The 14,516-nt window shown below is 40.4% G+C and overlaps 1 protein-coding gene across 1 annotated transcript in view; it reads left to right on the top strand.

Annotated features, from left to right (window-relative positions):
- The first annotated feature begins 499 nt into the window (after nt 1-499).
- The window catches only part of bltp3b (bridge-like lipid transfer protein family member 3B), a 42,691-nt gene continuing 28,674 nt past the window's right edge, over nt 500-14,516 (top strand). The window contains exons 1-2 of the mRNA XM_084710698.1: nt 500-912; nt 13,624-13,786. Of these exons, the coding sequence (XP_084566824.1) occupies nt 869-912; nt 13,624-13,786 (207 nt within the window). The 5' untranslated portion in view covers nt 500-868. The remainder of the gene's footprint in view (nt 913-13,623; nt 13,787-14,516) is intronic.

Below are 14,516 nucleotides of genomic sequence, written 5' to 3'. Positions count from 1 at the left end.
AAAGGAAACCGAAAACACAAAGCAAAAGATGCAAAAGCATAGAGAGAAGACAGAACAATAAAAGAGACAAGAACAAGAAAACAAGAAAAAAATATGGCAATAAATAGAAATATAAAAAAAAAAATGAAATTAAAAATAATAAAACAAAACATTAGCCATATATTAAAAATATTTTCACCATGTCAGTACAGAATACCATGCCATATAAACAGACATAAAGGGAGTGAGTTTATTTATTTATTCATTTATTAAGCTTTGTAAGCATTTTATGAACTATTTTAGATTTTAAAAGTAAGTATTATTCGTTGAACCATGATGCCTTTTGAAATAAACAAATGAATTTAAATAAATAAATATTTTTATATCATGGTGATTTAAAATAAATGAATCAGAAAACGCTTCATCAACCATTGCAAAATACTTACCGTTATCCCGTCAACGTCTCACAGTTGAGGAGTTTCCCAGCAGACCATGAACTCACCATGACGCCCCGCCCAGACGCCGTGACAACAGACGCTGCTTCTCCGAGTGACGCGCTGTCCAGGTGTTCGCTGTATGATATTGCAGAGATCTTGGACCGTTTTTGGAGCTTTATCGGCATATCTGCATGAAATGGCCTAGCGTGATATGCTTTGTCTCGGATCCCGGCTGTCACTGGGACGTCTGAAATGCCGTCTCCCCGCCTCCAGACTCCCTCATCTCGGAGAGAATGACGCGGGAACACCGTTAAAATGAAGACTGACACGGGGATGAGAATTTGAGCTGTGTGTTTATACCTCGAGTGGGAAACGCTAGCGGGTAAGCTAGCCCGCTAGCCAGCCGGCCAGACAGCTCAGACGCCCGGCTCGGATATCGGCTTTGTGCGGCCATGGCTGGGCTCATCAAGAAGCAGATCCTGAAGCATCTCTCCAGGTCAGTCCTGAGCGGGGGTTAACGCTAGCAGATAGGGAGGGAGTGGAGAGGGAAGGACGACGGAGGGGTTCAGCTGTCAGGCAGACGTTAGCTAGCTATAACCTACTTTAACGTTAAAAACGAGACGATAAAAAAGTGTAAGCTTTGTTGGACATGTGTCGTAATGTTTCCTCCTATGGTTTATTAACTTAGCTCACGTCCCTGCTGTCTGTCAGACTGTCAGTTGCGTTTTCAGTTGACGTAACCCCCACTGACCTGAGACGTGGCTAGTGGGCTAACGTGCTAACAGTGGTGTTAGCTAGTGAAGGGCTAATCCCTCAACACTTCACGCTTTAGCAGGTTGAACCAGTCGAGTGGTTGAGTCAGATTGTTTAAAACAAACAATCTCAGCCTGCCCTCCCTTGAAGGCAAACTATCCTCACAGACAGATAATTAGCACACAAACATAATCATACAACTGTGAGTTAATTAGGCTTTAATTTGACATAAATATTATGGTATTTCTGAAGCCAAAGCAAAAAGGGGGGGGGGGGGGCAGTTAACCGGACTGCAGCTTTCTTTACACAGCTTTATCCTTTTTGTCACATCTCACGCGTGTTTTATTCTAACATTGTAATTTTTCATGACTGAAGCAGTTAATGTGTTCCCAATTACTTCACATAATTTTGTTCTGCTTAATTTTTAATTAGTGCTTCATAGATAGATAATATTTCCTGACATTTTATGGACCAAACAGGTGATCGACGGGTTAAGTGATAATGAAAGTAATCGTTTGTTAGTCTGGTATGTTCAGAAAATTACATCTGTAATACCGCTGTTAAAATCAGGAATTGGGGTTGCCCAGCCCTGCTGACTGATAGACAGATGACCTTTATTCATCCCAAATTGGGAAGTACTTGTGTTACAGTAGCAGGTTAATCAGGCATTACGCTAAAACAGTTAGTATACAGTAATGTACTTCAACATAACAAGAGAGAAATATAAATATCAATAGAAAAATAACACAACAATGGCTCAATAAAAAATAGTAGAACAAATCTTAGCATGCCCTGTAGATAATAAAGTATATATCTATAGAATATCTAAATAATACACTAATACGTCTGATACTCTACTCTGTTGTGTACTGTAATCACATTCATAAAACTACTCCAATACCATTTAACAAAACATAGTTCCTTCCACACAACCCATTTGATAAAACATCTAAAACAACACAGAGTTTAAGGAATTTGTTAATGCTTTGCTAATGATTTGTTACTTCTAGTAAGGGAGGAATAAACATGTTTTTAAAGTCATTCGTGTTGTTTTGTCCACAACCCAACAATATTCAGTTTATTGTCATAGAGGAGTGGGGGAAAAAACAAACAATATTCACATTGGAGAAGCTGTAATCTGAGAATTTTTTTCTTAAGAAATACTCAAACCAATTAATCGATTATCAGAATAACTACTAATCAATTGTTGCCACTCTGGTTGAAAGAAATAGGGTTAAACTGTTTATCTAGTCTTTAAGTTTTCACCACTGTGCCTCCTTGTCAGACACCACATAGACTCTGAGTACACAACACAAAATCATTTACAGAGAAATTTGCTCTGCTGTCATCTTAATCAAACACACTTGTCAGGATTTCTTGGCAGCGATAAGCACCCTTTTGTGTACTTGGAGATAAATGAAGATAATATTGGTTCAGGATCCGTTTAATGGCGCTACCGCTTGCTGTGCAAGGCCCCATTTATTTTTTTAATGTCTTGCTGTTATGGGCAGCATTCAGCTCAACCCGCTTTCCATCTATTATTTATTATTTTCCACCGTGTCTCAAGGGACATTCAATGGACTACTTCCTTGTTTTGTTCCAGGGGGAGAACTAACCTGCTAATGACCTAAAACAGAGCATTCCCACCTTCAAACAGTAGCGTGCATTGAATACGTGTATGAAGGTGGACAGTTCTTCTGTGGAGTATAAGAAATGACAGCTGTCACATTTCTAATGCAGGGCACATCTGACTTGTCTTTACAAACCTCATCAGCATGCAGGTGGACCGGTTTGTGCTCTGTTCTTGACAAGGAAAAGGTGATTGTGCTCGGTGAGAAAAGCCTTTATGGTGACTGATCAATTAGTCACTCATTGGTTAATACCTTAATGGTGTTTAGGATTGCTTTGTCCTTCATACTCGCACACAATGCCACAGGCAAGATTTGCATTGTCCACAACACACACAGCCTGAGAGTCCCTCAGTCCCTGGCGTGCCCTTCATTGTCCTAGTAGTACTCAAGTTGTGTGTGTGTGTGTGTGTGTGTGTGTGTGTGTTGAGGCGAGTGTTTCTGCAGATGACTCTGCATGCCCTCAGCAGCATTAGCATCAACACTGACAGGAAATGACTTGAGGAGTTGTGATGTCATCTGTCTTTTGGCTCGTCATCTGATCTTCCCCCATCCTGGCATGATTGGTCGGACACCGAGCGGCGGAAACTAACCTATCTGAGAGTCAGCCAATCCTTTGCCTTTCTGTGCAGTGATGTCATGATAAAAAGATGCTCTGGTGTCAGAATGTACTCCTCTGTACGGCTGCAAATACAGTAGAGTATGATTATTATGCATGCTTGGATGGGTTAGAGTTTATCTGCTCAGTTTTTTCATGCTGCTTCATCAGCATCAGCCAGAAATAGTTTGCACTGCCAGCGAGATTATTCATACCTCGCACACCTACAGGTTATGTTGTGGGTGTAAACATGTCAGCTCAGCCTCCAGTTGCAGAGGACACACGTCTGTACGGTGCTGTCTGTGACCAGGACAAGTCTGTTAGTGAGGCGGCACCACATCTTTACAGTTCATTGACTCAGAGGTCTGCAGTGGCTGTTCCTCCTCTGGCCGAGACAAGTGCACTGAGGCATGCATGACATATTAAACTAGTTGAGAGGGCTTTTTTTGTACAATTTGAGCTGCTAGGAGAACCATTGTGTCTGACTTTTCATGTGCAAGGATGACGTTAAGAGTCGTTGGCATGCATTTGTTCTGTGCTTTCTTGATGTGAGAGTGTATCGACAAAGTGTTTCACAGAAGGTTGAACTCAGGTAGCCCCTGTGGGGAGACTGCTAGATGACAGTTTGTCTGCTTTACAGACAGGTTGAGATTATCGACAGGACCCCTGGCTCACAGCCAGACAGGGTGAGATCATTTTACACACACATTCATATACACTCACACACACGTATGGGTGGACAGAGAAATAGCTAAACACAATTACCCACGCTTGGTCACCTTCTCTCGACTTTGTTCCCCTAAAAGAGAAACTTCTCATGCTTTGTTGGGGAAGTGAAAGGTTAAACTCGGCTGCTACTATACTCACTACTAATTTATGCTATACTTAGCTGATGGATGTTCTGACACAGAACATCAGAATACAGGTGTTTCGGTTGAATGAGACTCAAACTCTGTATAAATGAAGGTTACAAATAATGATTGTTTTCATTGCTGAGGAATCTGTGGATTATTTCCTCAATTAATCAACTAATTAAGCCTAAGATTACATCCTCATGTGTCTAATTTGTTCCACAACCCAAAGATAATTCAGTTTACTGTCACAGAGGACTAAGAAACCAGTAAACTGACAAGTTGCTGCAGCTCTACCCACTTTCTCTTTCCTTATCTTGTTATTAAATATGTCAGTTTAGGGCTGCAACTAACTCAAGATAATTTTATTCTTTAATTCTGTAGATTAAATGTCAGAAAATGGTAAGAGACAGTTTCCCATAGTTCAGAGTGACCTCTTAAAATGTCTTGTTTTGTCTTACGAATGATTCATAATTCAAAGATATTCACTTTACAAAGATATAAAGTAGATACAAGCAGTTAATCTTCAAATTTAAGAAGCTGGATTCAGCAAATGTACCAATTTATTGGTTAGTTACCGATTTATTTCAGCTCTGAATGCATCAGTGGAGCGTCTTTTCTTTTCAGGTAGATGGAAACAACCCATTATGCAGCTCATCTGCAAGGATCTACCTCATGTCTAGAAACATCAGTCCTTCCTAAAAGCCATCTAAAGCGATGTTGCAAGAGTTTGCACATTTCTTTTGAAGGAACCAACATATATATATTGAAATTAAGTTGTACATTAGGGATAAGAATGTAACATAAAACCAAGACCACACATCACAGAATTTATATCCTAAGTTCATTTGCAATGCCTGTCCCTAGATGGGTCAAAATACTTAAAACTCAACAACACATACACAAGAGACACAAACTCCAAAATAAATTCACAAATCAAGAACACAAAACTCAGAACTCGGCAAGAAAATACAGGCAGAACAATGCAGGACACATATTTTACTCAACGTATTTTTGGCATTCACATTCCATACCATCCTGATTACAGAGTGTATGGCTGCTTATTAATGTCACAAGACCACACTCTGCAGTCCTGCAGTCTGTAGACAGCGCAATTCACATCCTCAGTCACAGGGGAATGCAGACATTTGCAGTGGTAGGGGGAGATTTGCTTGATGTGCACACGGTGAAGCTGTTGATAGACTAACTCGCACAGAACGGGCCCCTAAGAATGAAAAGATTATCACTGCCTTCTAATGGAAAGAGTTCATGACCCGGGAGATTAGGCTTATTGTCAGGCTGGTATGCAAGGTCCATTTTGTGGTTAAGTCAGGATATTATAGGTGAGTTGACACCATGTCTCAGGCCTAGCTGTGCTCACCTCTCCTTTCCTTTTTTAGGGGTTGAAGGAGCACTGACAGGCTCAGATTGTTATTATAAATGTCTGACAACATTATGGAAAGGATCGCTGCACGGAAACATCTTCATTCAAACAAAATAACGCTCACCAATAACATTGTGGTTCATCTTTCCTCTTCAACAATCACTAACTCTGGTTGTGCAGTCAAAAATAAAAAACCTAATTCACCCTATCTGAGAAAATATTCTGTCTGTACTTGTTGCTTCTCTGATGTCTGACCTCCCTCTCGCTCCTCTCTGGATATTTTCACATCTACCTCGGTGAATAAAGGGTTAATTTCAACCAAAAACCAGAGGTAGTGATTGTTGGAGCGGTGCAAAGCCAAACCAGGACATTTTTGGTTAGTTTTATTTTGTTTCTGTCAAGTTTGAATGAAGATGGTTGGTTTGGTGAGAGCAATAAAACAGCTGTGTCTGGTTAAACAAAACATATCTTAGGCTTTAAAAAAAAGGTCTTTCCCTGTAGTGATCCTGTTCATAATGTTGACAGACACTTAAAATAACAATTTCAGCCTGTCGGGGGCAAAAACGAGTGCTTTAGTGAACTCTTTTTTTGACAATGCATGGAGGGATAACGTTCTAGCTTTGTTTTGCTTCTGCCATCTGCAGGCTCTCCCTTAAATATAAGTCAGTGAGACAAAAAAACAAGGGGAAAATAGTGTCCAGGCTGAAAAATACCGAACTAACCCTTTAAGTTCAGTGCTCAACAAGGATTACCCTCTTGCATAGGGAAAGTAAAATCCCTGTCGGACTAATAAATAAAGCAGCTCACATGGGCATGTGATAAAAAAAGAATGAAACTATTAAATTATTTTTATAATTGATTTATGATTTCAGTAATTTTTCATGCAACAATGGCAGAAATTGCTGGGGTTTTTTCTTTTTTCTGATATTATAGAAGTTATAGCCCTAAATTAAACACAAGCTTTACAATAATTGTAAAAATTTACGTTGGTCAAATAGATTTTTGACCCACTTGTCAGACCGGACAAGTGAAAACAAACATGAACATTGAATGCTTTCTGTAAGAGGTGCTTTTAGCATTTTATGTGATGCAACAGAGATGATTAATTGGTAATCGAAAATGTTACGATCCCACAAGAATTTCATCCATTAGATTTTCAATCAGTAAAGAGCAGTCTGATTAGTTTAGGGAACAATTTTCAGCTCTGATTCAGCTGCAGCTGAACACGAGGAGGGATCGTAGAACCAGTATTACGAACATGCTCTCCATCGTGTGCACATATATCTTGTTCACTCTCTCGTCGGTGGAGGTTTTAGTGCCCATTGGGGTGTGAGAGACGAGTCCATTTCTGCTGCTGTTGTGTTTGTGATCACGAGCCTCTTTAGGCCTGACTCTTTCCATCCTGCAGTAGCTGCTGCGATGATGATGATGCACCATAGTGATGAACTCCACTATTCCCAGTGTTATAGCTCACTGCTGGTGGGAAGGCTATTATGGCATGAGTCATGACTCGGTGCCTAGCTGTGGGTGTCTCATCAGTGTGTAGCTGTGAAATACTTGTGTGTGTGTTTTTATGTTTGTGTGAGAGAGTGACATTTGACCAGGGTCCCTCTGGGCCTTGGCGTCCTCTGCTGCAACGTAACCAGGGTCTTGAAATTTGTTTTCTCCCCCTTCATGCTAACCTTTTCTCTGTCTCCACGGGGTCATGAATATTCCAGGAGTCTGGGGCATTTGCTGCCAATATAAACTCACCTCACTTTGACAGGTTGCCTGCATGTAGTTGGATTGTTGTCCCTGCTGACGTTTGTGTGTGTGTGTGGAGGTGTTTTGTAGGAGTTTGTGTGCGGGCTGTAAATGTGTGTCTTTGCATTTGTGGGTATGTAGGCTAGAGAGTAATTCAAGTAATCCCTCTTGATGATAACTTTGAGATGACTCAGTCTATTTAATGACTGTTCTGTTAGGGCTGTGAAATGTATTTTTGTCGTCATCAAATATATCTCCTCAACAAACATGTTGAGCTTGAGAAAAAGTCAAACCTCTCTGATTCTTCTTAAATGTGAATATTTTCTGTTTTCTTTACTTCCTGATGACAGTAAACTAAATTTTTTGGGGTTGTGGGCAACACAAGACATTTGATGATGTCATCTGAGGCTTTAGGAAACACTGATTGTCATTTTCTGACATTTTATAGGCCAAACAACTAATCGGTTACTTTAGAAAATAATAGACAGATTCATCAACAATGAAAATAATCGCTAGTTGCACCCCTACTTCAATATTTGAACAGTGGAGGATCATAAAGCAGAAAAAAGACAATCATCAACATATACTTGTCCTTTTCTGTAGCATAATATACAGTCTTACCATTGCCAACAATATGTTATGTAAGAAAATAACTTTTGTAAACAACACAGCAGTGACGGAACAGTGCATCGAGTTTGAGTTTGTATTTTATGCAACTTTATACTCCAGATCTCAGAAGCAAATATTGTATTCCCTTTTTCTTGTCCTTTCTGTTCTCCAGTGAAACCCAAATAAACAAACAAAACAAAATCACAATTCTACAAATTTGATTATTTGATGGGTCTGTGAGGACTGCAGGATTATTAGACTTTATGAAGCATACTGTCATAAGCGAAGCGTAGCTCCTGTATGGGTGTGCAGCGTGCAAGTGAAGGAGAATGAGCAACAGACTGAGAGTAATGGTGCTGCTTGCAGAGCAAAACAGCTAGCTGTCAGTCTGGCAGTAAATGTACATTTCAGGTTACAGTGTGTCAGTTAGTAAACACTACAGATTCTCAAGACCAAGAAAAGTCTTGTCTGTTATTTCCCCAACTGCTGGGAAAAGTGACAGGGTGACACTACTGCAGCACAGTACCCTTTTTTCATTAGCATTATCTATTTGTTTAATCACCACTTTGTCAAGGCTGTGACGATGCTACAGAGCATTCAAAGTCCTGAAAGGCTTTTTTTTTGTCATGAGCCCACAAGATAATAGCTTGTATGCACAAGACAAAAAGTAGGCAATTACTTTTCGGGACTTTCGGGGGTGTTGAAAGAGTAGACAGAAATGATCAAGTAGTTAGCACTGGATAAGGGTGTAATTTTCACGAATGGGAAAATCCTATTTTTGTCACACACAACTTCCCCACCTCTTTCTTTCAGTTGAAACACCTCTGGTTGTGTTGCATCACCTCAACCACTCCTGAAACCAAACCAACCTTTGATCTTATCTCAACCCTTTTTTTATAGCTTCACAACCATCTTGGAATAAAATAACTAAAAAAATTGCCAATAAAAACACTGTGATTGTGTTACACACACTCAGATCATGCTTGTGTTATCCATTTTCACTCAAGCTTTGAGGTCAAGAGAAGATTCCCTCAGAAGATGTTATAATTTAATGTGAATGCTGGGTAAAGATGGAAGACTGTGCCAACTGATTATTAAGAAAAAACTTCATGCTTGTGTGCGGCTGTTATTTTTAGGTTGGGTTCTTTGAGGGTTTCCATTTGATTTACCAACACACCCACACTGCAGGCAGTCTGCTGCCTCCAAACACTGCAGTGCTGCTCCTCTCTAACAGGAGTGCAAAAAAGGAATAAAGAACACATGATCTCTGAAAAGCCAATACATTTTTTTATTTTTAGGGCTGCAAATAGCAATTATTTTCTTTATTGATTCATCTGTAGATTATTTTTTAGATTAATGGATTAGGTTTTTGGTGCATAAAATGTTAGAAAAAGGGGAAAAATGTTAATCGCTAACCCAACATGATGTCCCTAGATGTCTTGTTTTGTCCACAGCACAAAGATATTCAGTTTACTGTTTATAGAGGACATATGAGACACTGAGGTCAGAGAATTTTTGCATTTTTTTTCTTGAAAAAGTTGTCAAAATGATTGATTACAACTAATTAATTTATCAACTTGTTGTTGCAGCTCTAATTAGATGACATTTGATAAACTTGCTTCATATAAATTATTAGCAGCTGGTTTTGAAATGAAGTTGGTTGAGCACCACTGTGTTTTTTTTTTTTAACAAATACTTAAATATCACTTAATTTGTTGAATTCAGTGTGCCACATCTAGCACCATCTTCAGAGGCTGTGCCTGTTGGTTTTGTCTGCTGGTCTGTAAAGTGTCTTGATATCCATTCAGAGGTACTGACTTTCCTGAGAAGAGCAGAGAAGAGCAGACTCATTACCCTCTACTCTTGACACTGAATGGGCCACTGAAGGATTTAGAGGCCCATTTAAATGTCACATTCTCTGTTTTTGTTGTTGAGCCAAGCCTGCAGCTTGGTCAAATGAGCATTGGCAGGAAAGAATGTGGTAACATCCCAGATTGCTGTTTTTGTCTTCTTCTGGAGAACCACATTCCTGCATCTCAGAGGAGTGCCCCGAGGATACCCTCCTCTATTTCTGTTTAGTTTTGCGTGTGTCACTCTATTTCTTTCTTTCTTTCGTATCGTTGCCACAGTCGTGGTTGCTAAAAACAAGCTGGATGTCTGTCTGAGTCACTCTGGCCATCTTCCCTGAGGCCCCTCTCTTTCTGGCACTGATGTCATCAGGCTGCGCCACGAATGCACCGTCAGAGCAGGAAAAAGCTGGGAGTCTCCCTTTTTCCATTCACAGGATCCACACACATCAGCATAAAGTGTGGCGGACTGAAGTCTGCTCTTGGCGTATTGTGGTTAAGGGAAAAAGATGCAAGATCAGCCTACTGTTGCAGACATCTTTAACCTCTACAACTCCACGGGGACGTCACCGGCTGTCATTACTGTCTTTCAGAGGCAGTAGTGGGCACAGTTTTTAAGCTAGAGTGATACCAGTATCATACAAAATAGAGGACTTAAGAAATCCACTGGTACCAACCTAGACAGACAGACAGTCAGATTCAGTGAGGTACTATACAATTATGAAGATCTAGAGATCCATTCCCACTTCTAAAAATGACAAAATAAGGGAGAGGGGAGGGGGGTTTAAGCTGACTTTGGCCAAATTACACACAAAATCTGTGTTTTGTGATACATTTTTAAGCTTGAGCATCAACAAAACATGATTAATTTATATATTTTATAACAACAGTACATGAATTTTGTGTTACTTCTACAGAGAGGAATGTGGGCATGGATCTTATTGTTGAGAGGTTAATTTTATGTTTGACAGACACATAGGCTCCTCTCCAGCCAGTAGCTACTCCAGATCTCTTTATGGTCCTGGATTTGGTCTGGTGAACATGGTCCCTGCTGACTGGAATAATGGCTGATGAGATGAAAGGGCAAAATGATGGTGTGTGAACTTAATACCCTCTACCTCTCGCTGTTGTTCTCAATAACGAGTAGGCTGTCTGTTGCATGTAATTTAGCTTATTTAGCAGTAGTAGCCCTGATATTAGACAGCCGATCAATAGCATATTGTTTGACTACACTGTTGGTTTATTTATGATTTTGCAAGTGGGGGAGAGGAGGTGAGAGGTGGCCCAGGGGAGCCTGAGAGAAGTCAGATAAGGCGTGAGAGCATGAGTGAAGTAAGCTGGCTAGCTGGTTGATACTTGATCAGCAGCAGGGATGAATATTTCACTGGTCACAAGGCTGAGACGCTTCAGCAACAACAACATCCATCTCTCAGAGTGTGTTCCTGTCTCTGAGTGTGTGTATGCCCATGTGAGCACACATGCACATAATATTGTTCGTGTTTTGTTTGTGAGAGAGTGTGTTTTCTTTTTTTTATGTCCTGTCCCCTGTTCAACTGTGCCGAGTGTCTGTTTATGTCTGCTGCTGCCGCTGAATAATTCACAGGGATGTTGAATTAGAGAAGAATCTAACACTGCCAGGAGAAGGTGTTGAGTGGAAAGAGGCAGAAATTTGACTGACTGAATCATTTACAACGTGGGCAGCTGAATCACAAAGCATTGCTCACTCTGTCAAGCTTCTTTTGCACTGCAGATACTGAGGCTCCGTGCACCTTGCTCTGTCTCCGGATAGGCTTCCTACAACAACAACGAATCCTACGAATATCCACAAAGAGGCACCAATACAAGCAGTATTAGTGCTGATACTTACCTTATTTACCTGAACAGATCTCAGCCATGACATAATCAATCTACATAAATGACAGTTTCTTAGTCTTTGTCATTTTTCCTTTCAGAATGTACAAGTAACCACTGCTATGTTCAATTTTTCAGATTTATTACAAACCAGGTTTCCTGAAAATAGGTTCAGAACTAAGCGAGCTGCAGTTGATGTAGAAAAGGCTGCAGCTCTCATTTATTTACTAGAGGACCTTGAACACTCCAGTAGGGCGACTGTGCAAACACATAGTGACGGTGTACAGCACTGGCCAATGAGGTACAGTCAAGACGGCAGGTATTTATTTATCTCGTATGGTGCCTAACTTCAGTGGATAATAACATATCGGGTATGGAATTAATCTGCAGATTCTCCAGTTTAAAATGAAATTAAACTTGTCTATGGATGCACATTTTTTGGCCAGAACAAAAGTCAAACTGTGGCCTTGCAGTTGATGATTTGCGGCACCTTTTGCTGAACGTTTTTTTTTTTTTGTCGCCTCTCTACTGTCTCTGTCAAATGAAGGCAAAAATGTCCCCCAAAAATGTAATGATATTGTGTTTCAACCTCCAAAGGAGGTAAGGAACCGAAAATAGGTTTTTAACCTTATTAAAAGCTCCCACAATAACTGTGTGCTCCAGATCTCATCTTACTATATCCTGCCCCAGTTGTTTGTAGAGACGCTTGTTTGAGCTCTAAGTTGGCTGATGCACAGAGCCTCCTTCACCCCAAAATAAGCATTGTTATGTTTTGTCTCTATGCCAAAAATCAGGTATTTGCGTTGCCACCACTGCTGTGATTTCACAGGCACACACATTCCTCACAGTGCATATCTAAGTTAGTAGGGCAGTAAAATACTAAAGCACTGGTTTATTGTCTTGATGTTGCGGCCATGATAATCAGGCCACTCTGTCAGTAATGTATGCTTTGATCTGGCCCCATTTAGTAACACACATCCTCGAAGTGTGTGAGAGATTAGCTAAGTAACCAGATTAAACCTACATGTGCTGTGTGTGTTTTAAAAGGGAGTGAGTCTGCATTATTTTTAACACTACTACCAACTAGATTAGATCTGCTGCTACTCCAGTGTCTTTTTTTTGTGTCACTGTGTTGCTGCACAGCCACAAACCACAATGGCTGTTTACTTGGAGCTCAAACATGATATAGATTAAAACCCAGGAGGGCGTCCTGCATTCTGCGCCGCCGCTTGTCACAGGATCAAGGCTGTGTGGCTCTTGACAGCTTCAAAATGTGAAATCAATACTATCCCTGTTATAAGAGATTCCATTAGACTGGTGTAAGGAGATGCAAAGGTCAATAAACCATTTAGTATGTGGCCACTCTGCTAACTATTAACCAATAATCAAAGTGTCAGGGCAGAAAGCACTTAGGTCATGGACATTGAGTTTGTGTATTAAAGGCTTTACTTAAGCTAAAGAGCAAATAGACTAAACACACAAAATCACTACAACATTCAAAGACCTTACATACACACAGCATTTTCTTCAAGACGATAACGCTATGAATATTAATATCAGATTGCTCATACCTTTTAATTAAACGCGAGTGCTGGCACCTTATTGTGAGGTTTGAGAACACTTTGTCCTTGCTGTGACCACACACACATGTTCTGTCCAGCTTGGGAACTACAATTATCCTGAGTGCCAACATATAATATAGTGTCAGACCCAGGCCTTTATCCCATCTCCTACTCTACAACCCTGTCTGCTCTTTTTAAATCCTCTATTTTGCAGCTCATATTGTAGGTTTTTTTGTTATTTAGGCACCCCTCTGTTTCCATCCAATGCACCAAGCCTAACAGTTGGGGTTTTGTTCGGCCGGCCTGCGTCACTTTGCCAAGAACTCGTTTCTATAAATATTCCCAGGCTCAAACCTGCACTTTCTCGCCTGTGTCTTGTAGGTTTGCTAAGAACCTGTCGCCGGACAAGATCAACCTGAGCACATTGAAGGGGGAGGGCCAGCTGACTAACCTGGAGCTGGACGAGGAGGTTCTTCAGAGCCTGCTGGACCTGCCCACCTGGCTGGCCATCAACCGTGTATGCTGCAACAAGGCCGCCATCAGGGTGAGGGACACTGTCATACATTGGATTTGTAAATTTTAAATTAGTAGTGTAGTATTTTGGGAACATTGCTCACTCGCTTCCTGGCTGACAGTTAGATGAGAAGATGATACTTGTCCACTTGGCATGAAGACTGGAAACAGCTAGCCTGTATCTGTCCAAAATCTATTAACCAGTAGCTCTAAAGCGCACTAATTAACACATTATATCTTGTTTGTTTATGCCGTACAAAAACTGACATGTAAAAATGACATGTTGTAGTTTTTCAGGTGGTTATGTGCCAGACACAATAGCTTCCTTTGCTGGTTACCTGCTAACTGCTCAGAGCCAAGAAATAGTCTGGCATGTAACAATATGTAAAACAGCTAATTGTTATTTTTACACTTTGGAAACGCAGGTGGTGGATTTTGTTACCTTCAGACAGAGAAAAGGTAGTGGTTTCCCCCGTTTCCAGTCTTTATTCTAAGCTAAGCTAAGTAAGCTAACTGGCTACAGGCCAACCTCTTCTACTCAATCCCCTCCTTATCTTTCAGATAGCAGGTCAGCAGTATATGTCATGTAGAAGAACTCTGTGTTAAGCATTTCTAGTCATAAATGTGCAATAATTATTATGCTTACTACTCAAATGTTGAATGTTTAGAGTGCAAAAGGGTTTAGAACATTATGATTAAAGTATATGTTGATCATTTCCTTGATTAATTATGTCTCATAAGTTGTTGCAGTAGTTTTTTGC

Source organism: Lutjanus erythropterus, chromosome 22, assembly GCF_056507025.1.
Source record: "Lutjanus erythropterus isolate fLutEry1 chromosome 22, fLutEry1.hap2, whole genome shotgun sequence".
NCBI lineage: Eukaryota > Metazoa > Chordata > Actinopteri > Lutjaniformes > Lutjanidae > Lutjanus > Lutjanus erythropterus.
This window is presented reverse-complemented; position numbering and strand designations above follow the sequence as displayed.